The sequence below is a fragment of the Muscardinus avellanarius genome (assembly GCF_963383645.1).
Source record: "Muscardinus avellanarius genome assembly, chromosome: 10".
Taxonomy (NCBI): Eukaryota; Metazoa; Chordata; class Mammalia; order Rodentia; family Gliridae; genus Muscardinus; species Muscardinus avellanarius.
This window is the reverse complement of record NC_137796.1, coordinates 111105710-111130005: the sequence shown is the minus strand read 5'-3', so window position 1 is coordinate 111130005 and position 24296 is coordinate 111105710. Positions and strand designations below refer to the sequence as shown.

Below are 24296 nucleotides of genomic sequence, written 5' to 3'. Positions count from 1 at the left end.
GGGAGGGGAGGGCGCGGAGGCGGGCCGGGACCAGGGGCGCAGCTGCCTTCCTCCGCAGACACCAGCTGCCCCTGCCTGTCCGGGCCGAGCGTCCACGGTTCCCGCCCGTCTCGCGGGTGCGGGGGCAGGGGTGGCACTTCCTCCTCCGGCCGGCAGCCGCGGGGCGGGGGCGGGGGGAGCGAGCCTGCGAGTGTGACGGGCAGGGCACCGGGTGGCAGCGCGCGCTCGAGGGGCGCTCTGCCCCGGACCCCACGGGGGCGGGTCCGCAGCCCCCCGGGTCTGGGGTCGGCTCGCCCGGCCCGCCCTCCTGGACCCGCACCCCGCCCGGGCGCGGGAGCGAGGGCGAGGCTGCAGGGGCACGCGGGGGTCCCGGGGGCGGGCGTGGGAGGCGTCTGGACCTGCCGCCCGCGCTGCAGTCCCGGGCGGGGCTTCTCGGCCCCCTCAGGGGGAGGGAGGGGCGGCGGCGGGACGGCCGGGCGGGAGGCGCAGAGCCGGCGCTGCGGGGGGACCGGGCGAGGGAGCCGCCAGCCAGACGCCCCCAGAGACCCCAGGCCGGGGCGGAGACCCTCCACGGCGTGAGACTCTGCAGGCAGAGCCCCCCAGGAGACTGACAGGACAACGCCCCCAGGTCGCCTGGGAGACCCCCGAGAGCCGGGTGGGGGCCGGGCGCCCGCCCCTGGTTGGGGGCGATGGGGACCCGGGCCCTGCGGGGCCTCCTCCTCCTCCTCCCTCTGCTGCCCCCGCCCTGGGCGTCGGCCGGGAGCCTGCACAGTCCAGGTGAGTCCGCACGACGGCCCGGCCGCGCCCGGGGCGGGGGCCGCAGAGCGGGGCAGCTGCGCACCCGAGGGTGCCCGCGGGGCGGCGCCGGGGTGCCGGCTGGCCGCGGCCCGGAGGGGCTCGCGCTGGGAGGTGAGGATGCCCAGCGAGGGTCCAGACCTCTTCAGGCGCCGCGGTGGCCGGGCAGGCCTGTCCGAGTGCTTCCAGGTGAATGGCGCCGACTACCGCGGCCGCCAGAACCACACGGGCCCGCGCGGGGCGGGACGCCCGTGCCTCTCCTGGGACCAGACGCAGCAGCACAGCTACAGCAGCGCCAGCGACCCCCAGGGCCGCTGGGGGCTGGGCGCGCACAACTTCTGCCGGTGAGGGGCGCGGCGGCTGGGCGGGGCCTCCGGGTGGGGGGCGGGCCTACTTGCCCCGGGGAGAGGTGGGCGCGCAGAACCTTTGCACAAAAGAAGTCGGACTTAGATGCCAAACTTCGGCCGAGCTTTGGGTCCGGGACGGGAGAGGCGGGGCGGGCATGGGCACTCTAGGGGCCCGCGAGGGCGGGACCTGGTCAGAGGATGACCAGCTCTTGCGGTACAACTTCTTTGAAAGACATGTATTATCCAGGAAGGGTGGTGTTGGGGGAGGTCTGAGCGACAGCTGCTGTCCGGAGAGGGCCAGAGCAGGAGGCCACTGCTCTGATGAGCCGCAAAGTTTAGGACTCAACATTTTTGCTTTAGAGCGGGGTTCCTGCCGGGCGTGGTGGCGCACACCTGTAATCCTAGTACTTGGGAGGCTGAGACAGGAGGATCGCAGGTTTAAATCCAGCCTCGGCAATTTAGCGAAGCCCTCTGAACTTTCTGAGACCCTGTTTAAAAATAAATAAATAAAAATAAAATAAACTGAGCATGTTGGCACACACTTGTAATCCCAGTACTTGAGAGGCTGAGACTGGAGGATGGCAGCTTCAAAGACAGCCTCAGCAATTTAGCGAGGTTCTCAGCAACCCAGCGAGGCCCTGTTTCCAAATAAGAAATAAAATCGGGCTGGGGGTGTAGCTTGGATGTAAACTGCCTCTAGGTTCAATCCCTGGTACCAAAAATATTAATTTAAAGATAGGGCTGGAGCCGGGTGTGGTGGCGCACGCTCGTAATCCCCACGCTTGGGAGGCTGAGACAGGAGGATCGCGCAGGTTCGAAGCCAGCCTCAGCTACTTAGTAAGGCTCTCAGCAACTTAGTGAGACCCTGTTTCCAAATAAAATATAAAAAAATAGTTTTGGGAGTATAGCCCGGAGTTAGAAAGCCCCTGGGTTCCACCCCCAGTACCACCACACAAAAAAATAAATAAAGATAGGGCTGGGGGTGCAGCTCAGAGGTGGAATGACCCAGCCAGGTTCAATCTCCAGTAACACATGCACACACACACACACACACACACACACACACACACATACACACACACGCACACACACACCCCCCGCAGGGTTCTGAACCTGGAGCAGTGGCTCCTACTACTAGGGAGGCTAAAGCAGGGGGCTGCAAGTTCAAGGCCTGCCTGGGCAACTTAGAGAGACCCTGCCTCAAAACAGAACAAACAAAAGGACTGGGGGTATAATTCAGTGGTAGAGCCACCTGGGCTCAACCCCTAATATCGCTCTATAAATAAATAAATAAATACAGCAGGGTTCTAAAGGGGGGTCCTGAAGCGAGGAGAGTGCTAAGGCCCACAGCTGAGAGGGGAAAAAGTCCTCTTACACAAGATCCAGGCCTGGCAACAGCCAGACCCAACAACAGCCCTCCAGGCCTGTTTAATGACTTCTCACGTGTCCAGAAGCACATGGGAAAAACTAGACTTTGCGCGGGGGTCGGACCACCTCCCTCCCCACACCCGCAGGAACCCAGACGGTGATGTGCAGCCCTGGTGCTACGTGGCTGAGACGGAGGAGGGCATCTACTGGCGCTACTGCGACATCCCCACGTGTCACAGTGAGTGGGCCTGGCCGCCGGGCCCGGGCGGAGGGCGGCGTTCAGAGCGGGAGGCTGACTGCTGCCCCCGCAGTGCCTGGCTACCTCGGGTGCTTCGTGGACTCGGGCGCGCCCCCTGCTCTCAGCGGCCCCAGTGGCACGTCCACGAAGCTCACGGTCCAGGTGTGCCTTCGCTTCTGCCGCCTGAAGGGCTACCAGGTACTGCCCGCCAGCCCAGTCCCCTGGCCCCTGACTTTGGCCTCAGGACCCCGCTCAGCTCCCAACACTCTGACACCAAACCTCGGCCTGGGTTTCGGAACCTTCCGTCTGAGTCCCACTTTCCGGCCCCGTCACTCTGCCGCCCCCTCCCTTCGTGCCTGCCTTTGGGGTCACCCCCGTCTATGCTCCCAGCTGGCGGGCGTCGAGGCTGGTTACGCCTGCTTCTGCGGCTCTGAAAGCGACCTGGCCCGGGGTCGTGCGGTCCCTGCCACCGACTGTGATCAGATCTGTTTCGGCCACCCGGGCCAGCTGTGCGGCGGGGATGGACGACTGGGCGTCTACGAAGGTGAGGCGTGGACGCGGAGGGGACCCCCGCGCCACGCCCTGGGAGGGCCCGAATCCGGAAAGGGCGCGGTGGGCGGGGCCAAGAGCCAGGCCTGCGCAGGGAGGGGTCGGAGGGCGCGGCCTAAGGACGTGGGCGGGGCCAAGAGCCGGGCCTGCGCAGGGAGGGGTCGGAGGGCGCGGCCTAAGGACGTGGGCGGGGCGGGCAGCCAATGAGAGCGGAACCCGGCCCCGGGACGTGGGTCCCTGCGCGGAGCGGCGGCCGCCGGCCTCAGCTCCGCCCCGCCCCGCCCCGCCCGCAGTGTCGGTGGGCTCCTGCCAGGAAAACTGGACGGCGCCTCAGGGCGTCATCTATTCCCCGGACTTCCCCGACGAGTACGGGCCGGACCGCAACTGCAGCTGGGCGATCGCGCCGCCGGGCGCCGCCGCGCTGGAGCTCACCTTCCGCCTCTTCGAGCTGGCCGACCCGCACGACCGGCTGGAGCTGCGCGACGCCGCCTCGGGCCGCCTGCTCCGCGCCTTCGACGGCGCGCGCCCGCCGCCGCCCGGGCCGCTGCGCCTGCGCGCCTCGGCGCTGGGGCTGGCCTTCCGCAGCGACGCGCGCGGCCACGCGCAGGGCTTCGCGCTCTCCTACCGCGGTGAGCCCCGGCGCGCCCCCGCCCGCCCCCGGCCCGCGCGCCCCGCCGCGCTCACGCCGCTCCCCACAGGGCTGCAGGACGCCGCGCAGGACCTGGCGCCCGCCCAGGGCTCGGCCCGGACCCCCGCGGAGCTCCCCGACGGGGCCGACGCCAGCTGCAGCCCCGGGCCCGGGGCTCCCCAGGCTGCCGCGGGGGGTGAGCGGGCGCGAGGCGGGAGGGCCGGGAGGGCCGGGAGGGCCCCGCGCTCACTGCACCCGCCTGTCCGCAGCCCGAGTCTTCTCCACCGTGACCGCGGTCTCCGCGCTGCTGCTGCTGCTGCTGCTGCTGCTGCTGCTGCTGCTGCTGCTGTGGCTGCGGCGCCGACGGTGCGGGCGCTGGGCTGGCCCTGAGGGACCCTGCAGCCGGGTGCCTGGCGCTCTGTGCCCTGGAGCCCGAGGGCCAAGAGGCTGGGAAGGGACCCCCGGGTTCTGCAGTGGGCGAGGCCTGGGGTCCGCACGGAGGCGCGCAGGAGAGCCCGGGCAGGGGAGGGTGCTGGGGGTGGGGTCGGGACGGGTGCAGCTGACGTCTGCTCCCTCTCTAGGAGCTGTCTGCTGGCTCCAGGAAAAGGGCCCGCGGCGTCGGGACCTTCCCGGGGCCCTGGGAGAAGCTGGGCCGTGTGGTACCGCGGGCCCCGAGGGGTGGCCCTGGCCTGTCCCGCCGGGGACCCGCAGGCTGAGGGTCCTGTCGCGGGCTACCGGCCCCTAAGTGCCTCCAGCCAGAGCTCCTTGCGCTCACTTGTCTCCGCTCTCTGACTCTGGACCCCAGGGTCCCTCGGACCCGCTGCCGGCGAGATGACGCCCGGGAAGTTATGCTGCACTCTACCTCGGCCTTCTGCCCCTTTAAAGGCAGCTTGGCCTTTGTCCATTCGAGGAGACCAGAAATTGGACAGGAAGCATCCTGGTGCCGTTAGGGGAATCTGGCCTGATCATCAGGGGCCAGATGCTCCAGGCCAAAGAGCAAGAGGAACCCAGCTGCCCAATCCATGGACCTTGATGTGGGGGTGGCCTTTGGTTTCAGGGGTCTTTGAGCCCCTCTTAGGGTTGTCCTGGACTGCTGCCCTCAGTGAGAGGTCAGAGGTCAAGTGGTGGGAAGACCCACCACTGACTTTAAATAAAGGGCTTTAGGTAAAATAACATTTTGGCACAGGCCTCTGCGAGTCCTTGCATGGTGAAGCTCTGTTCATGAAGGCACTGGGGGTGATCTGTAAATGAAGGGCTATGAATGTCCGTGCAAATGAAGGGCGGCTCACACTCCTAGCTTGACTGAGCCTTCTGGAATGTCAACATGGGCAGGCCCCGCCCCGCCCCTGTAGAAGAGGGATGGGCTGCTGGGCCTGCTGTGCACACCTGTAATCCCAGTCCTTGGAAGGCTGAGACGGGAGCATCGTGGGTTTGAAGCCAGGCTCAGCAATTTAGCGAGGCTTTCAACGAGATAGTTTCCAAATAATAAAATAGGAGCAGGGCATAGTGGCGCACGTTTGTAATCCTAGTACTGTGAGGCTGAGACAGGAGGATCACAGGTTCGAAGCCAGCCTCAGCAATTTAGGGAGACTCAGCAACCTAGAGAGACAATGTTTCAACATAAAAAGGGCTGGGAGTGTGAGTTGGAGGTAGAATGCCCCTGGCTTCAATCCCACCAACACATACACACACACAGAAAGAGGTTCGTGGTAGGCAGAGGTATGCCAACGGGGCGCCTTCCTGGTTCCAGCCCCGGAGGGGACAGGGCGGAGGCCGACCTTCCTCTGCCTTCTGGCTCCCGTGTTTCCTGCTTGTCCTGGGCAGGGCGGAGGGTGCGCCTTGTGGGTCATGATAGGAGGTGTTGGGCTGAGCCCAAGCTGGAGCAGCCCAGCCGGGCCTCGCCCGAGGGCTCCAGGTGCGCCTCGAGTCTCCGAGGTCCGGGCATCTGGAACTAGTGAAGAGATCACCTCTAAATGGGGGCGCGCCGGTGCTTGGCGGGAACCGCCCGAACGGGCCGAGCCAGTAGCACCTTGGACAGAGCCCCGGCTGCAGGGTGGGGCCGGGTGGTGAAGCTGCGCAGTCGAGGGTGGGCTACCCAGAGGTGCCACGACCCGCGAGTTACTCGGAAAGCTAGCCGCGCGATGCAGGGGCACGCGAGGCGCCGGGCCCCCCCGACGCAGCCTGCTGGACCCGGGACCTGGGGCCCCAGGCCGACAAAGCCCGCGCCAGCGAGCGCGGCGGAGCCACTCACAGCACGCTGCGAGGACCAGGCCCGGGCGGGCTCGGGCGGGGCCTCCCTCGCTCCGGCCGCGCCATTGGTTCTGGCCGTGTGGACGTCAGAAATCCGGCGCGCGAAACGCGGCCGCCTGGCGGGGGCGAGGGGCGGGCGGAGCCTGGCGTCCCCTCCCGCGTCGGGCCGCGCCCGCCCGTCCTCCGGCTGCGGCGGCTCCACCGGCCGGCGAGCCGCCCGCGCCGCCCCGCTCCGCGCCCGGCGCCCGCCCACCGCCCCGGCGCGGGGGCGCCGACCCGCGCGTGCGCAGCCGGGAGGGGCGCGGCGGACCTCCACCCCGGGACGGCGCGGGCCGGGGGCGGCGAGGCGGCGGCGATGAGCGCCCGGGCGCGGCGGCCGCGCTGAGGAGGAGGCCGCGGGAGCAGGCGCCGGCCGGCCGCGCCGCGGGCATGGCGTTCCTGGCCGGGCCGCGCCTGCTGGACTGGGCCAGCTCGCCGCCGCACCTGCAGTTTAACAAGTTCGTGCTGACCGGGTACCGGCCGGCCAGCAGCGGCTCGGGCTGCCTGCGCAGCCTCTTCTACCTGCACAACGAGCTGGGCAACATCTACACGCACGGTGAGCGCCTGGCCCGAAGGCCGAGGGATGTGCCAGGTCCTGGCTGCCCCGGCCGGGCTCGGCCAGGAACTCGGCGACAGAGCTGCCATTGTCCCGCGCCCCCGTGGGCTTCCGCGACCGGCCTGCGGGGCGAGCGGGCGGGGCGGGGGCGGAAGCCTGGACCCGGCCCCTTGCGAAGCCTGGCGCGGCGCCCGCCGTGGAGGTGGGCGTTCACTGGCCAGAAGGGGCCCCCCCGGCCCCTTCCCGCGGGCAGCCCCCGCCCCCGCCGCCGGTCGCGGGGCTCCGCCTGGCGGCAGCTCCTTCCTCCCCCAGCCGGCGCCCGCCCCTCCTCCGGAGCCGGAGCTCTGCTGACACAGCCCTGCCCGTCCTTGAGCCGCCCCAGCTGGGAGAGGGGCCGGAGCCAGCCGGCCAGCTCCGGGCCCTTCCTGGGCTCCCGTGGGGCTCCGGTCACCAGGCCTTGCCTGGCATAGGCAGCCAGCTGGCGCCTTGCTTGACCCCGTGGGGCAATGCCAACTGCTTTTGGGGAGGGGGAACCCCCAGAAGGGAGGCCCTTGGGCAGGAGATGGCTGGGCTCCTTCGGCCCCACTCCCTCATTCTGGACTTCCCTTCCCGGGCCTAGCGCTCCCCATCCTGGCACACAGAAAGGCCCAAAGCCTCCATCTGTGCGGACACTTGGGGAGAGGTGAGGCTCGTAGCCCTGGGCTTGTGTAGCTCACCACTCAGCCTACTCAACTCTGGTGAAGTCGTGCCTCGTGGCTCTGAGGCAGGCCGCTGGGCCTCCTGCCCGGAGGCTTCCCTGCCCTTGGTGCCCCGGCTCAGCCAGGCCAGTCCACTTGGCCTCCAAGCTCCCTATAAAGCGGGGCTCATGGCACTGCTCCCAGAACTGTGGTGAGCCATGGAAGCAGTTTCTGAAGTCCGTATCCCAAGCCTGCCTCTGCTGGTTGGCAGCAGCACCCACTGAGACCTGTCTTGCCACTGGCTCACCCGTGTTCTGGGTTCTCTCCGAACTGGCTCTTTCCCACGTGACACGTCCTCTGTGCCGAATCTGATGGCTAACTCTCCCTCCCCCAGGGCTGGCCCTGCTGGGGTTCCTGGTGCTGGTGCCGATGACCATGCCCTGGGGTCAGCTGGGCAAGGATGGCTGGCTGGGGGGCACACACTGTGTGGCCTGCCTGGTCCCCCCCGCGGCCTCCGTGCTGTACCACCTCTTCATGTGCCACCAAGGGGGCAGCCCCGTGTATGCCCGGCTCCTGGCCCTGGACATGTGTGGGGTCTGCCTCGTCAACACCCTCGGTGAGCCAGGGTCCCAAGGAGGGAGGCAGGGCAGGGCCGGGAGGGCTGGGCGGGCAGGCGGGGACTGATGTGCTCTCCTGATCTCTCTCCGCAGGGGCCCTGCCCATCATCCACTGCACCCTGGCCTGCAGGCCCTGGCTGCGCCCCGCTGCCCTGGTGGGCTACACCCTGCTGTCGGGGGTGGCCGGCTGGAGGGCCCTCACTGCCCCTTCCACCAGCGCCCGTCTCCGAGCCTTCGGCTGGCAGGCTGGAGCCCGCCTGCTGGTGTTTGGGGCCCGTGGGGTGGGGCTGGGCTCGGGGGCACCAGGCTCCCTGCCCTGCTACCTGCGCATGGATGCCCTGGCACTGCTCGGAGGGCTGGTGAACGTGGCCCGCCTACCAGAACGCTGGGGACCCGGCCGCTTCGACTACTGGGGCAATTCCCACCAGATCATGCACCTGCTCAGCGTGGGGTCCATCCTCCAACTGCACGCCGGTGTTGTGCCTGACCTGCTCTGGACCGCCCGCCATGCCTGTCCCCCGGACTGAGTGCCTCCTGCCCGCCATGCCGGCCTGCCCACAGCCCTTGGGCCCCATGCCGCCTTCCCTCCTGCTGCCGGTCTACAGGGGGCTGGGTCCTTGGATGCTCCCACTGCTTGCGACTTCCAGGCCGAGCCCTGAGCCGTCTTCACTCTTCCCTGAGGACTGGCTCTGCTTCCACCCGGGCCTTAGAACCCCAGCTTCCCTCCCTGGAAGGAAACATTGCTCTCCGGGCCTCAGTTTCACCCTCTGCGAGGCTTGGACAGGACGGACGCTAGGCTCATCTTCCTGACAGTTGGAATCCTGCTAACTTGCCCCACCTGCCAGCCTGGAGCCAGCCCCATCCCGCCCTCCCATAAGGCACCTCTGGTCCCTGGGCCAGCCTCCCTAGCCTCTGCTTCTTGGACTCCTCTCGGCCCTGCATGCCAACCTGCCAGTCCCAGAGGCTTGCCCCTCCCTGCCTCTTCCCATCCAGAGACTGGAGTCAGGGCCCAGGACAACAGGACCAGCCCCTTTCCCAAGACCAGGTGGGCACTGGCCCTTCTTGTACCAGCTGAGCAAGGGACTTGAGGCAGTGGTGCCTTCCCAAGCAATAGGAGACATGGAGTGAGGGGCTGAGGCGCGAGTCCCACTGGCTGAGGGCCTGCCCTCTCCACCTTCAGTGCCAGGAGCCCATGGGTCCACCTGCCCACCAGGGATGTGCCCACTCAGGAGATCTACCCCACACAGCGATGGCTCTAGTCCACTAGCTCGAGGCCTGGGGTCCAGGCCCTGGAGTCATATCAATACAGGGGCGAGAAGCACTGTGTGGACACTGGAGCACACTGGGTGCTCCCAAGATTCAAAAACTTTTTATTAGACACAGGAGTTCTCAGAGGGACCCCAGCTTCCCAAGGGGAGGGGCAGGAAGGGAACAAGAGGTTAAAAGCACGAGGCTGGCCCTGCAGCTCAGGCTGGGTCTAACGAGTCCTCAAACAGGCTGAGGAGGTTCCGAGGCTCAAAGGAGGGGCAGGGGCCCCGAGGAAGCCCTGAGTCCATGTCACTTAGGTCCAGGGCATCCCTGGGGGAGGGAGAAGAGCAGATGACACTCAGGATCCCAAAGCCCACCCTGCCCAGCCCCTGGCCCTGGCAGCTCACCTCAGTGTGCACCTGCTCCGCGGGGTGGAGGTGCTCCTGGCAGCCCGGGCCAGGACTGCCTCCGGGGAGAGAGAGGGCCTGCAGGAGGGTGGGCAAAACAAGCGGGGTGTTGAGGGATGGGGAGTGCCAGACAAGACCCACTCTGGCCCTGCTTCGGTTCCAGGCCCTGCCTAATGAAGGGACGAAGGCAGCCGTCAGCACAATAAAGACATGTTCATTCTGACCACCTCAAGTCCTCCACGAGCCACGCCCAAAGACCTCGGTCTTGTGCAGAACACACCGGCTTCAGCTAAGCTGCCTGGCAAGTGGCCTTTGGTAAATGAAACATTTCTGGAAGTTCCCCTGTGATAAAAAGTGCCCCAGAGCGAGGGTGACACCGCTATGCAGAAGGGATTCCCTGAGATCTGTGCAGAACACGTGGCTTTCCTGTGCGGCAGCTTAATTACAGGCTCTCACGTGGCCACCAGGCACCTGAGACCAGGGAGCCTTCAGGGCGGCACTCGCTAGGCTCTGGGAGAGAGGCCTTCTCTGCCCAGGGAAGGAGGTGCCGCGGCCCTGGGCCCCCGCAGCCTGTCCTGCCTGCCGCACACTGTGCAGCTGTGCTGTAAGCAGCAGCTGTCCCACGCGGCCAGGCTGCAGGCCCCTGAAGGTGCGACTGGGTCAGGCTTGTGGGAGGAACCTGTTCTCCAGTCACCTCCACTGCCTGGATGCCCACACCGTGCCTGGGCGCCCCTCCACTCACCCTATGCTGTCATCATCCCAGCCGCTGGAGAGGCTGCTGTCCAGGAGCGGGCTGCAGGGGGGCGAGCCAGGCGGGGTGGCCGGCGGCCCTGGGGGCTGTAGCCAGCGGGCGGGGTGAGCCAGGCCATGCCAGAGCCAGCAAAGCAGGGTGAGCAGGGCCTGTAGGGAGAGGGGCTCAGAAGGCCAGGCAGGCCAGGGCGGGGAGCAGGTGGTGCCCGTGGGCCATGGGGGCTCACCTGCCAGAGGGCCCAGCCTCGGCTCAGGGCTTCAGCAGCCACGCACCACAGGACGCTCCAGGGCCGAGGCTGCCTCAGCATGGGCAGGGCCAGCAAGGCCTCTGCTGTGGCCCGCAGCTGGGGGTCCGGCTCCAGCATCATGACCAGGACGGAACGCAGCTCAGCAGACAGACCTGCCCACAGCAAGGCTGTGCTGGTCCAGGGTGCTGACTCGACCCTAAGCCCAGCGTGCCCCTCACTGCCTGTCCTCAGGACCCACTCACCAGCAGTAAACTCAGGGGGCAGGTATCCCTGGCGCAGCTGCTGCCAGCCCTCCCCACCGTGGGGCAGTTCCATGTTGCAGGCCACTTCCAGGATGGTGAGGCCAAGACTAGGAGGGATAGAAGTGGACACAGCTGGCCTTGGGACAGACCCCCATCCTGGGCGGCCCACTGGAGGGCAGGACAGGGCTGCTCTCTCCCACCATAAGCCAGAGAGAAGGAGAAAGGGAAGGGGGATTGACTGCAACAGGGCTAATGAGCTCCAGGCAGGATGGGGACCCGCACCCCACCGTCAGGCATCATGGTTTCTACGGCTACTACCAGTACCATCCCCACTCTGCTGAGACGATCAGGTGTAACTGCTGGCAGCAGGACGGGAGCTGCCAGCCCAGGCCCACTGCTGGGTGCTCAGAAGGCCCTTAACCTCCCTGCCCCATTCCTTCCTGGTCAGAGTAACAGCCGCCCCTCCACGTGGCTGTGAGGAGGAGACTGGTCTATGTGCAAGGGCTCCAGAGGGCTCACTGCTTATGGGCAGCCTGCCCTGCCCTGCAGCCGAGGGGAGGCAGCACCTCCCAGGCCCGAGGCCTGGTGTGCTCCTGACCTGGAGCTAGGATGGAGCTCCTCTTCTGGGGGTTCCCGCTCTTTGCTGACCACCCCCTGAAAGTGCCACCTGCAGCCTGCCATCATCCCTCCGCATCCCAGCCCTTACCTGAACACGTCCGCTGCTGTCCCATAGGAGCCCTGCAGCAGCTCAGGGGCCATGTAGCGGGGGTCCCCTTCCTGGGCCTCATTGGCTCCAGCTGCACCCAGCTCCACCAGCAGTCCAAAGTCACCCAGCTTGCAGCGGCCCCGGGGCCCCAGGAAGATGTTGGCAGGCTTGACGTCAAGGTGGACCAGGCCCTGGCCATGCAGGTGTGCTAGAGCCAGCAGGGTGTCCCGCAGGTAGCCCCAGACCTGGGCCTCTGGGAGGCTGGCTCCCCAGGCCTCACAGTGTTGCTGAAGGCTGGGCCCACACAGCTCTGTCTGCAGGTACAGGATGCCGCCTTCCTCCCAGGCGCGCTCCAGCCGCACACAGCGTGGGTGCTGCCCCACCTTCTCGTGGCCGCCTACCTCGGCCAGCTTGCGAGCCCGGTCCTTGGGGCCCCGGAATGGTGACATAGAGCGCTTGACAGCATAGAGCCGGCCATCTTCCTTAGACCTCACCTAAAATGGAAGTGGCGCTGCAGGCAAGGTGGTGGCGCGCCACAGCACATGGGGGAACACCAACACATACATGGCAGATACGATACATAGACCCCTGCAACGGCGACGACGCAGCTGGACAAGCCTCCCCCAGCAGAACGGCTAGCTGCCCCCAGGATGGAGGCAGTGGCCGTGCTCTGGCCTGGGAGACCCCCCAGGGTGCTACGCTGAGCAAAACCCTGGCTCCAGAACAGCAGCTCTGCTCCACCAGCTCTCCTCTGGGCAGGAGAGCTGACCCAGGACCTATGCTGCTTGCATTTTAAACAAAACTGTCTTCAAATAGCACTTGTGCAAGGAAAGCTAGGAAATATAAATGATTGGAAAATGTATTTTAGGGGGAAAAAGGTGGTGGGCGGGGGGGGAGGCTTTAAGCCTGCCAGCCCAGGGGTGGGTGGGCACTGCACTCCGGCCAGCTCTGGGAGCTGGGCAAAGCCTGCCAAGGACCCCAGCATAGCTGGCTTCAGACAGAGATGGCAGCCAGAAGCACCGGGTGTGCCAGGCGTGGGACAAGGGGCCAGTGTGCTCACAGCACCCGAGAGGCCTGCGTGGGGTAGAGGGCTAGAAGCCCTGGGGTGGTGGCTGTCAGGGCAGAGTGGGGAAGAGGAAAAGGGCTCTTACAGACAGGCTTGGGAAGCGGAACCCTCACCCACCTTGAAGACCTCTCCGTAGGAGCCATGGCCCAGGCGGCTGAGCCTTTGGAAGTTCTGCTGGAAGAAGGACTCTGGCCGACTTGGGTCATACCCAGGACTCTGCAGGGTCTCTGAGGCTGCGCCCTTGAATGACACCCTCCGGGGCTGGGGCTGGTGCCAACCCAGGGTCCGAGGAGGGAACAGCCGGCTGATGGGGATGCTGCCCTTGGCAGGGGGCCGGGGTGGAAGACTCCGGCTGAGCCCCCCGGGCTTCTTGAGGGAGAAGCCAGGCTCTGCGTGGCGGAAGTAGGCCGGGACTGGGACTGGGGTGCCACTCAGGGGTGGCGGGGTGCCCTCAGTGGGCACAGGCATGGCCTGCACAGGAGGCCCTAGGGGCAGAGACGGGCCGAGTACTGAGCAGGGCGACCACACAGTGCCTGGTCTACACTGCACGTGCGGTCTGCTTTCCACATGAAGGTGAGGGCCACGAGCACCTGCAGGAAAGGCAGAGAAGAAGCAGTCACGCACGGCACTGTGCTGCCTGCACCTCGAGGTGGCCCAGGTTCATCCCCGCGGGGCTCACAGCCCAGAGAGGTTCCCACCAAGGCGGCTCTGGAGTCAGGCACCCTGTCCATCCACCACCACCGTGTTCAGCCAGGCATCCAGCCCTCCTCCCTGCCACCTTAGAGAAGTAGCAGCACCATCCCTCCTCTCCAATTCTAAGTAAACGCAGCTCTGAATCCCAAGTTTCTCTCTTCCTTTCTTTAATTTTCACAATGATAGTGCAGTTTTGCCTCCAGAATGAAAGTGTGAAGAGCTCTGTGGGCCTCCCCCAGTGCCCCAGGCAGGGAGGGGACAGTGTTCACAGCAAGTACTAAAGTCTCTGGACTGAGGGCATACCGCAAAGGAAGCATAGGAAAATCTACAACATCTCATAAGAACACCAAAAACACCAGGCGTGGGGGTGCACAACAGTAATTCCAGCAACGCAGGAGGCACAGGCAGGATTGCAAGCTTGAGGCTAGCTGGAACAACAGAGAGACTGTCTCAAAATAAAAAAATAAAAAGGGCTGGGGATGTAGCTCAGTGGTGAAGTGCTCCTAAGTTCAATCCCCAAAGTACTGGGTTGGGGGGTAGAAGACCAAGAATGTGTGGCACCTGAAGGTCTACCAGTGCTGTGGGCGGGTGTGTCTAAGAAGATGGGGCTCCAGTTCCACCCCCAGCTCTCTGTCAAAGTTAGAGTATCTACTTAAGAGGGGCAGGTTCTCAGTATTCCTCAGCCCCCCCACCATGGCAGAGGCCAAATTCCTGCTGAGTGTGGCAGACAGGACAGGGCCTCTCTGCCACCCACCCCGACTCACAGGGTGAAAGCTCTGCCCCAGGCCCAGCAGGCCAAGGAGCCCTGAAGGCCCAGGCCCAGCTGTCCCTAGGAAGGTGCCACACTGGGAACGTGCACCCTGCCCCTTGGCAGCAGTGCTGTCTGCAGGTGGCACACCACTGTCCCTGCCCCAGCACAACAGCAGGGCTCAGAGATTTTGCCCAGCGTTAGAGGCAGGCTGTAAAGCAGACAACCTGAAGCTGTACTCCCCCAAAACTGAAACAGTGTGGGCAAGCTCACACATAAGGGTGCTGTCAAAGTTGATGAAGGTTAGGACGGTGAGCTATTAAGAAAAGCCTGGAGCAGAGAATGGTGGTACACACCTGCAATCCCAGTATGTGGGAAGCTGAGACAGAAGAATCTCAGGCGTACAGCCAGCCTCAGCAACTTAGCAAGGCCCTGTTACAAAATAAAAAGTCAGAGCCGGGCGTGGTGGCGCACGCTTGTAATCCCAGCATTTGGGAGGTTGAGACCGGAGGATCGCGGTTCGCAGACAGCCTCAGCTACTTAGTGAGGCCCTCTGCAACTCAGTGAGACCCGGTTTCAAAATAAAGAATAAAAAGTAGGGCAGTGGGTGTAGCTCGGAGGTCGAATGCCCCTGGGTTCCATCCCCAGACCCGCAAATAAATAAATAAATTGTCCAAAGAGCTGGGGTTATAGCTCAGATGTAGAATGCCCCTGGGTTCAATCCCTAGTACCAAAAAAAAAAAAAAAAAAAAAAGAGAGAGAGAGAGAGGAGGCTGACCCTGGGGTCAGGTGATGTGGCTTAATGCTAGAAAAGGTGTACTTGGCATGTGCAAGGCTCTGGGCTCAATAACCAAAACCAAAAATGAACAAACAAAACCCCACAAAACTAAAGTCCTAACTACATGGAAAGATACTATATGTTCACAGACACAAAGACTTCCTATAACACAGATAATATCCAGTAGTTGGGAGGATGAGACAGGATGATCTCAGGTTGGAGGCTAGCCTCAACAATTTAGTGAGGACCTTTGCAACTTAGTGAGACTGTGTTTCAAAATAAAAAAAAAGAGCTGAGGGTAGAGCTCAGAGATAGGCTGCTTCTGGCTTCAATCCCCTGTACCTCCCACTAGACACAAAATATACAAATAGATAACATGGCAAAACTCTCTGAATTGTTGACTGGGGGTATAGCTCAGTGTTAGTGTGCTTGCCTAGTTTGCACCAAAGCACAGGGTTTGATTCACAGCAAAAAATGAAAAGAAACAAAACACGTCTCCAAAAAAGTCAATGCAATTCCTGTCAGAATCTCAGCTGGCTTCATTACAGAAAACAATGTGCCAGCCCCATGCCTGGAAGGCCAGTACTTGAGAGGCTGAGACAGGAGGATCAAAGATTCCAGACCAACTTCAACAACTTAGTAAGACCCTATTTAAAAAAAAAAAAGCCAGGCGTGATGGCATACACCTGTAATCCCAGTACTTGGGAGGCTAAGACAATCTAGGGTTCCAATAAAATAAAAAAGGCTGGGATGTAGCTTGGAGTTAAAATGCCCCTGAGTTCAATTGCCAGTACCACAAAAAATAAATAAATAAAATAAAGTTGGCTGGGCATGACAGCACAAGGAGGCTAAGACAGGAACATCACAGGAACATCCCAGTGTGCAGTCATTAAGCAGGAGCTGGTTTTCATTTATTTATTTATTTACTTATTGCGTGTGGTACTGGAGATTGAACCCAAGGGTATTCTACCTTTGAGCTACATTCCCCACCCCTATTTTATTTTTATTTGAAACAGGGTCTTCCTAGGTTGATGAGAGTCTCACTATTTGCTGAGGCTGTACCTGTACCTATGATCCTCCTGTCCTCCTGTCTCAGCCTCCCAAGCACTGGGATTACAGGTGCGTGCCACCATAGCTGGCTAATATATATATATATATATATATATATATATATATATATATATATATATAATTTTTTTTGGGGGTGGTACTGGGGTGCAACCCAGAGGCTTTCTACCTCCGGGCTATACTCCCAGACCTATTTTATACTTTATTACAAGCGTGCGCCACCACGCCCAGCTCATAAAAAAATCTTGTTTTAAATTAAAAAATAAATTGGGGTTGGAGGTGTAGCTCCAAGGTAGAATGACTCCTGAGTTCAATCTCCAGTATCACACACACACAAAAATAATAATAATAATAAAATTGGAGAACTCACTTTCACATTTCAAAATGGTGTGGTACTCACGTAAGGATATATAGATAAAGAGAACAGAATTGAGGATTCAGAAAAAAAAAAGCTGGATTTTTTTGGTGTGTGTGTGTTTTACTGGGGGTGGAACTTAAGGGCCTTCTACCTCCTGGCTATACCCCCAGTTTGATTTTATTTCTTATCTGGAAATGGGATCTTGCTAGGTTGATAAGAGTCTCACTACTTGCTGAGGCTGTCCTTGAACATGTGATCCTCCTATTTCAGTTTTCCAAGTACTGGGATTACAAGTGTGAGCCACCATGCCTGGCAACCCTGACATTTATGTTCAATAAACCCTGACACTTTTGGCACAGGGTGCCAAAAAAATTCAATGGGAAAAATACCAGTCTTTTATACAAAGGTCACTGAGACAATAGTATATCTACATGCAAAACTAATTTAGCAGAAAATCTGTTGGGTGTATTAGCTTATCCCAGAGGCAGGAGGATCACAAATTCAAGGCCAGCCTGGGTGTTTTAGTGAGACCCTGTCTTAAAATAAAAAGAATTGGGGATGTTCCTCAGTGGTACAGCACCCCTGGGTTCAATCCTCAGTACCAAAGTAATAATCTGACAACCTATTTTTCCCTCTCAGGGAAAATATTCATATATTTCTTGATAGAAATACTAATGTGAGCCGGGCAAGGTGGTACATGCTTGTAATCCCAGCATTTGGGATGCTGAAACTGGAGGATCACAGTTCCCAGACAGCCTCAGCTACTTAGTGAGGCCCTCAGCAACTTAGTGAGACCCTGTTTCAAAATAAAGAATAAAAATAGGGCAGGGTGTGTGGCTCGGAGGTCAAGTGCCCCTGGGTTCCATCCCTAGACCCGCAAAAAAAAAAAAAAAAAAAAAAAAAGAAATACTAATGTGTTTGATCATGGAATGATCTCCCATACCCATGAGTGTTGTCAATAAATATGCAACGTACCACATTACCTTTCTAAATCTTAAACATTTTGAATTCTTTTTTTTTTTTTCTGTACTGGAGATGAAACCCAGGGGCATTCTACCTCAGAGCTATACCCTCAGCCCTATTTTTTATTCTTTATTTTGAAACAGGGTCTCACTGAGTTGCAGAAGGCCTAAGTAGCTGAGGCTGTCCGTGAATCTGGATCCTCCTGTCTCCCAAATGCTGGGATTAAAAGCATATGCCACCACATCTGGCACATTTTGAATTCTGAAATGCATCTGACCCCAAGGCTTTGTGGACCTGTTATATTGTACTGACCTCATGGAATATTTACCCTGCTGTCTGGCATAATGCTATCATAAACAAACTAATAACTGGGTATGGTGGCATACACCTGTAATCTCAGTACTTGGGAGGCTGAGACAGGAGGATCGCAGGTTTAAGACAACCCTCAGCAACTTTGCAAGACCTTGTTTCAAAAATAAAAGGAGCTTTAGCCAGGCATGGTGGCACATGCTTGTAATCCCAGTACTTGGGGGGCTGAGACCAGAGCATCAAAGGTTCATGGCCAGCCTCAGTTACTTAGTGAGACCCTGTTTCAAAATAAAAAATAAAATATGGGGCTGAGGGTGTACCTTGAAGATAGAATGCCCCTGGGTTCAACCCCCAGTACCCCCAAATAAATAAATAATAAAAATAGCTTGGGGGCCAGGCATGGCGGCACATTCTTGAATCTCAGTAACCGAGAGAGTGAGGCAGGAGGATCACAGGTTCAAAGCCAGCCTCAGCAACTTAGCGAGACCTTGTTTCCAAACACAAAATAAGTCTAGAGGTGTGGCCTGGGGTAGAAGGCATCTGCGTTCCGTCCCCGGTACCCACACACAGGCCAAAAAATAGATAAAACTTTAAAAGGGGCTGGGGGTAGCGCTGAGGTGGAAGGCCGCGGGGCTCAGGCCCTAGTACAAAACAAACAAAAATCCGGACAGCTGCCCAAAGCCCTGCTCTGGCAAACGCCGGGCAGTGACGGGCCCGCCCGGCGGCCGGCCGCGGAGGCCGCTCTTTCCTCAGGCAAAATCACGCTGTATTCAAACAAAAACCAGAAGCAAACGCGGGCGCCGCGGCGGAAGCCCACGGTATCTGAGGGCGGGCTCACCTGGGCGAGCGGCGGCCGCGCGGCGCCGGGTCCCGGGTGGCGGGCCGCGGGGCGGCGGCAGGGCCGGCGGCGGTCGACGGCGGCGGGCGGCGGGGCGGAGGGCCGTGCGGAGGGGAACGGCCCGTGAGCGCGCGCGGACCGACTCGCGCCAAAAATTCCAAAGCCGCCCCGAGGCCCCGCCCAGGACGCCCCGCCCCGCCCCGGCCTGTCAGAGGCGCCGGCCCCGCCCCGCCCCGCGGCGCGCGCGCCGCCGCCGGGTTGCGTGCGCGCGCCCTCGCGCTTCGCTGCGCAGGCGCACTGCGTTCTCCCTGACGGCGCCGCAGGCTCGTGCGTCCCAGCCTCTGCCCTGTTCCCCCGCGGCCCAGCAGGCCCGGCCGGGGCCCTGGGCGCCCGGTCTGCACTCCCTTATTCTTTGGGTCCCTAAAAAGAGGCGGTGCCGGGGGCGGCAGCTCCGGCCTGCAATCCCAGTACTTAAAAGGCTGAGACAGGAGATCCTGGTTCAAGACCAGCCTCAACAAAGTAGCGAGACTGCAACCTAGTGAGACTCTGATTCAAAGCAATAAGAAGTGTTGGAGGTGTAACGCAGAGGTAGAATGCCCCTGCGTTCCATCCCCAAACCACAAAAGAAGTCCAGATGGGATCAGGTCCCCTCCTCTCCCAATGGGAGCCACATAGCCACACTGCCCACTCCCAACAATTGCAGGGCTTCTGGAACCAGAAAATGCCGCCACCTACAGGAAGCCTCGTTGGCTGGGCGTCGCCTGCCCTCAGTCTCCCTCTGGACAGGCCTCATTCTTTTTTCTTTCTTTCTTTCTTTCTTTTTTTTTTTTTTTTTGTGCAGTCCTGGGGATGAAACTCAGGGGCATTCTACCTCCGAGCTACACCCCCAGCCCTAGTTTTTATTCTTTACTTTTTTTTCCCCCCTGGCACTTGGGATGGAACCTAAGGGGCATTCTACCTCCTAGCTACACCCCCAGCCCTATTTTTTATTCTTTATTTTGAAATAGGGTCTCACTGAATTGCAAAGGGCCTCACTAAGTAGCTGAGGCTGTCCCCGAACCGTGATCCTGTTTCAGCCTCCCAAAGGCCGGGATTACAAGCATACGCTACCACGCCAGGCTATTCTTTATTTATTTATTTATTTATTTATTTATTTATTTATTTATTGGTCTGGAAATGGAACCCAGGGGCATTCTACCTCCGAGCTACATCCCCTGCCTAATTTTTTATTTTGAGACAGGGTCTCTAAGTAGCAGAGGGCCTCACTAAGTAGCTGAGGGCCCAAGTAGCTGAGGCTGGATGCGAACCTGGGACCCTCCTGTGTCAGCCCCCAAGTACCAGGATAACAGGCATGAGCCACTGCCCGGCGGCCTCAGCCACTTCTGAGGCTGCTGTCCCCATTCTTGGGGTTTGGGCCATGAGCTCAGCTCAGATCCCTCTCAGCCCTTTCCTGGCTGAAGGATCTTGGGAACACACTGGGCTTTTCTGAGCCTGGGATTAGTCTTCTCTCCTATAAATGTGACCTGGGGATGATCCTCTTACAGCACTTAGCAGGAGCCCGCAGAGCGAGGCTGGGTGGAGAGTGCTTCTGAGAGCAGGGCACCTGCATCCATTTCTCAGGGGGGTGGGGAGTCTGGCTTCAGGGCCAGCCTCCCTCCAGTTCTGTCTTTGTTGGGTCACGTGTCTCTCTATGAAATTCCAGATGACTTTCAACTGCCCATTCCTCAAAGTCGAATTCACAATGAGTTCAAAACAGAAAAACAAAAAAAACGCCTGTCGCCTCAGAACTCAGGAGGTTGAGGCAGGAAAATTGCTTGAGCTGAGGAATTGGAGACCGGCCTGAGCAATATAGGGAAACACTGTCTCAAAACAATTAAATTAAAATGATAAATAGGAGCGGGGCGTGGTGATTCACACGTGTGATCCCAGCATTCGGGAGGCTGAGGCAGGAGGATCGCGGTTTGAGGACAGCCTCTGCTACTTAGTGAGGCCCTCTGCAACTCAATGAGACCCTGTTTCAAAAATGTAAGAATGAAAGCCGGGCGTGGTGGCGCACACTTGTAATCCCTGCGCTTGGGAGGCTGAGACAGGAGGATCGCGCAGGTTCGAAGCCAGCCTCAGCTACTTAGTGAGGCTCTCAGCAACTTAGTGAGACCCTGTTTCCAAATAAAATATAAAATAGGTCTGGGAGTATAGCCCGGAGGTAGAAAGCCTCTGGGTTCCACCCCCAGTTCCACCCCCCAAAAACAATGAAAGCATAAACCGGGTGAGGTGGCACACGCGTGTAATCCCAGCATTCAGGAGGCTGAGACCAGAGGATCATGGTTCGCACATAGCCTCAGCTATTTAGTGAGGCCCTCTGTAACTTAGTGAGACCTTGTTTCAAAATAAAGAATAAAAAATAGGGCAGGGGGTGTAGCTCAGAGGTGGAATACCTCTGGGTTCTATTCCCATATCCGCAAAATAAATAAATAAATAATAAAAGAATAGAGCCAGGCGTGGTGGCACAGGCTTGTAATCCCAGCATTAGTAGGCTGAGACTGGAGGATCACAGTTCGAGGACAGCCTCAGCTACTTAGTGAGGCCCTCCGAAACTTAGTGAGACCCTGTTTCAAAATAAAAAATAAAAATAAAAAATAGGGCAGGGGGTGTAGCTCGGAGGCGAATGCTCTTGGGTTCCATCCCCAGACCCGCAAAATAATAAAAGATTTTTAAAAAGCCGAGCGCAGTGGCACACACTTATAATCCCTGCGCTTGGGAGGTGGAGACAGGAGGATCGCGCAGGTTCGAAGCCAGTCACGCTGGCTTAAGAGACCCTGTTTCCAAATAAAAATATTAAAATAGGTCTGAGAGTGTAGCTCGAGGTAGAAGGCCTTCCAGGAACCCCAATACCACCAAAATTAATAATAATAATAATAATAATAATAATATAAAAAAGAAAGAATAAAAAATAGGGCCGGGCGTGGTGGCGCACGCTTGTAATCCCCGCGCTTGGGAGGCAGAGACAGGAGGATCGCGCAGGTTCGAAGCCAGCTGCGCGCGCTGGCTTAGGAGACCCTGTTTCCAAATATAAAATGTAAAAAGAGGTCTGGGAGTGTAGCCCGGAGGTAGAAGGGCTTCCAGGAACCCCAGTACCACCAAAAAAAAAAAAAAAAAAAAATAGGGCTGGGGGCATAGCTCGGAGGTAGAATGCCCCTGGGTTCCATCCCCAGTACTGCAAGAAAAAAAAATTAAAAATAGGGCTGGCCTAGTGGCCTACACCTGTAATCCTTGCAATTTAAGAAACTGAGACAGAAAAATCGCACCCTTAAGGCCAGCTTGGGCAATTTAGTGAGACCCTGTCTCAATATAAAAAGATTTGTGTGTGTGTGTGTGTGTGTGTGTGTGTGTGTGTGTTACTAGGGATTGAACTCAGGGGCTTTTTACTTCCAAGCTACATCCCCAGCCCTACTTTATTCTTTTATTTTGAAAGAGTCTCACGAAATTGCCAAGGGCCTCACTAAGTTTCTGACCCTGACTGCAACCTGCAATCCTCCTGACTCAGCCTCCCAAATACTGGAATTACAAGCATGTGGCACTATGCCCAGCTTCAAAATAAAATTTCAAAAGGCTGGCAGCTGGGTGTGGTGGCACATGCCTGTAATCTCACTTGAGAGGCTGAGGCAGGAGGTTCAAGGCCAGTGCATGGTGCCGGTGAGACACCTGGCTAACAGCATGCTTCTAATAAGACACCTCACTCTCTAGAGACTGGCAGTCCTTAAATGTAGTAAATAAAGCCGGGCGTGGGGCGCGCGCTTGTCATCCCAGCACTGGGGAGGCGGAGACCGGAGGATCGCGGTTCATGGCCAGCCTCAGCTACTTAGTGAGGCCCTCTGCACTCAGTGAGACCCTGTCTCAAAACAAAGAATACAAAATAGGGCAGGGGGTGCGGCTCTGAGATGACTGCCCCCTGGGCCCCATCCCCATTACGGGGGTGGGGGTGTAGTAAGTAGAAGTAGCAGGTGCTGTCAGGGAATCCGGGCGACAATCCTGTTGGGCCAGTCACCGCCTCTGTGAAATAGGATGAAAATAATAACAGCTATTCAGAGGAAATAAGCTTTAGCAGAGAATAAAACAAATGCCGGCGACAGGCCCAGGGCCCAGCACACAGCAGGGAGCAACTGGTGCTTCCCAGTTCTTAAGGAGGCCCCCCAAAACAGAGGACGGGTTCCTCCACCCACCCGAGGCCGCAGGGACAGACACCAGCCCCTGGCTTCTGAACGCCCACCAGCCCGGTCCGGGTGAGAACGCGCGCCCCCGTGTGTCCTGTCGCCGCCAGCGCACCCACGAGCTCCCGCGGGTCCCGCCCTGGCTCCCCCAGGCGGAGAGGGCCCCAGAAGATTAAGAGGACCTTCAGAAAGGCGAGGCCGCGGCTCGGACGGAGCTCTGCGCGTCCTCAGGAGGGAGGGACTGTGGTAGATGCTTCCAGGATTTGGCCGCGGTCTAGTATGGTTGCATGGAGTTTGCTTTTAAGGTATTTGTTAAATGTACATTTACATCTTTTTTTTTTTTTTTAGTACTGGGGATGGAACCCAGGGGCATTCTACCTCTGAGCTGCATCCCCAGCCCTATTTGTGTGTGTGTGGGGGGGGAGGGGTTACTGGGGGTGGAACCCAGGGGCTTTCTACCTCCAGGCTACACTCCCAGACCTATTTTATACTTTATTTGGAAACAGGGTCTCACTGCATTGCTGAGAGCCTCACTCAGTAGCGGAGGCTGGCTTCGAACCTGTGCGATCCTCCTGCCTCAGCCTCCCAAGCGCTGGGATTACAAGTGTGTGCCACCACGCCCAGCCCCAGCCCCAGCCCCAGCCCTATGTTTTATTCTTTAAACAGGGTCTCACTGAGTTGCAGAGGGCTTCACTAAGTAGCTGAGGCTGTCCACAAACCTCCTCCTGTCTCAGCCTCCCAAATGCTGGGATTACAAGCATGCGCCCCCATGCCCGGCTTTTTTATTTTTGTTTTTGAAAAAGGGTCTCACTACTTGCTGAGGCTGTCCTCAAACCTGCGATCCTCCAGTCTCAGCGTCCCAAGTACTGCAATTACAGTCACCATGCCTGGCTTGCACAAGGTTTTAATAAACTGGCAGGTGGGTGGGAGAGGGGGCCAGCTTTGCACCATGTGGGTGGAACCCAGAGGGAGGACCTAGGAAGGGGTGCCAGAGCAGCTGAAGCAAGGTTGGGGCTAAAGAGCCACCCAGGGAAGAGGAGCTGAGGCCCCAGGCGCAGCAGCACAGCTGCAGCGCAGAGGGGTCTACCGCAGGCGCCTGGCTGCCGCCCAGCTGTCCCTGAGTTCCTCCCCTCACAGGTGCGCCTGGGCCAGCAGCTGACCAGAGGCCCTTGCCTGGCTGTGCCATTTCCGGCAGTGGCTCATGCTGCACTTGCAGCAGCCCGGCTGCCCGGCTGCCAATCTCACGGCCCTGGCTCTGCCTTCTAGGAGTACCTAGAAGTCGCTCCTCTGTTCAGTCCCCCTGCCAACAGGTTGCCGGCTGGCCAGGGCTCCTGGTCCTAAAGTTCTTGTGTTCCCAGGCTGGCCCTGCCTGGGGGGGCAGGCTGTGCTGGAGTGGTACTGTGGTCCTGAGCAGGCCCATGCCAGCACCTGGGCAGCCTGGCAGCAGCCAAGCAGACGCTCGGCCCGAGCTCTGGGGAGCTCCCCACGGGCTCCCCCCTGCGCCTTCCACCTCCCAGCCAAGCTTCGCTGGCGCCCTCAGGGTGAGCCCCGGGTGTCTGGGCGTCTAGGTCTGTGTGGGTGGAGGGCCAGGTGACGTAAATG

At 59.7% G+C, this 24296-nt stretch overlaps 3 protein-coding genes across 10 annotated transcripts; 2 read left to right on the top strand and 1 right to left on the bottom strand.

The window, feature by feature from the left end:
- Window positions 1-689: 689 nt before the first annotated feature.
- On the top strand, window positions 690-4717 carry KREMEN2 (kringle containing transmembrane protein 2; the record flags this gene model as incomplete). Its single annotated transcript, XM_080703984.1, has 8 exons — window positions 690-777; window positions 965-1139; window positions 2657-2748; window positions 2822-2946; window positions 3139-3292; window positions 3591-4121; window positions 4195-4273; window positions 4507-4717. 8 exons carry the CDS (start codon window positions 690-692, stop codon window positions 4715-4717), a joined length of 1455 nt encoding a protein of 484 aa, XP_080560110.1.
- Window positions 4718-6604: 1887 nt separating this feature from the next.
- PAQR4 (progestin and adipoQ receptor family member 4) lies at window positions 6605-8591 on the top strand (the record flags this gene model as incomplete). Of its 4 annotated transcripts, XM_080702141.1 has the most annotated exons (4): window positions 6605-6770; window positions 7842-8063; window positions 8158-8327; window positions 8529-8591. In XM_080702141.1, 4 exons carry the CDS (start codon window positions 6605-6607, stop codon window positions 8589-8591), a joined length of 621 nt encoding a protein of 206 aa, XP_080558267.1. The 4 variants fall into 4 exon arrangements, with proteins under 4 accessions (XP_080558267.1, XP_080558266.1, XP_080558265.1 ...); XM_080702140.1 differs by having other exon boundaries at window positions 7959-8063; window positions 8158-8591; XM_080702139.1 differs by having other exon boundaries at window positions 8158-8591.
- Window positions 8592-9530: 939 nt separating this feature from the next.
- Window positions 9531-13199, bottom strand: PKMYT1 (protein kinase, membrane associated tyrosine/threonine 1; the record flags this gene model as incomplete). 5 transcript variants are annotated; one of them, XM_080704745.1, is made up of 8 exons in its annotated part: window positions 9531-9642; window positions 9720-9797; window positions 10462-10619; window positions 10697-10869; window positions 10960-11066; window positions 11666-11832; window positions 12067-12159; window positions 12849-13199. In XM_080704745.1, 8 exons carry the CDS (start codon window positions 13197-13199, stop codon window positions 9531-9533), a joined length of 1239 nt encoding a protein of 412 aa, XP_080560871.1. The 5 variants fall into 5 exon arrangements, with proteins under 5 accessions (XP_080560871.1, XP_080560868.1, XP_080560867.1 ...); XM_080704742.1 differs by having other exon boundaries at window positions 11666-12159; XM_080704741.1 differs by having other exon boundaries at window positions 9531-9690; window positions 9732-9797; window positions 11666-12159.
- Between the last annotated feature and the right edge of the window lie 11097 nt (window positions 13200-24296).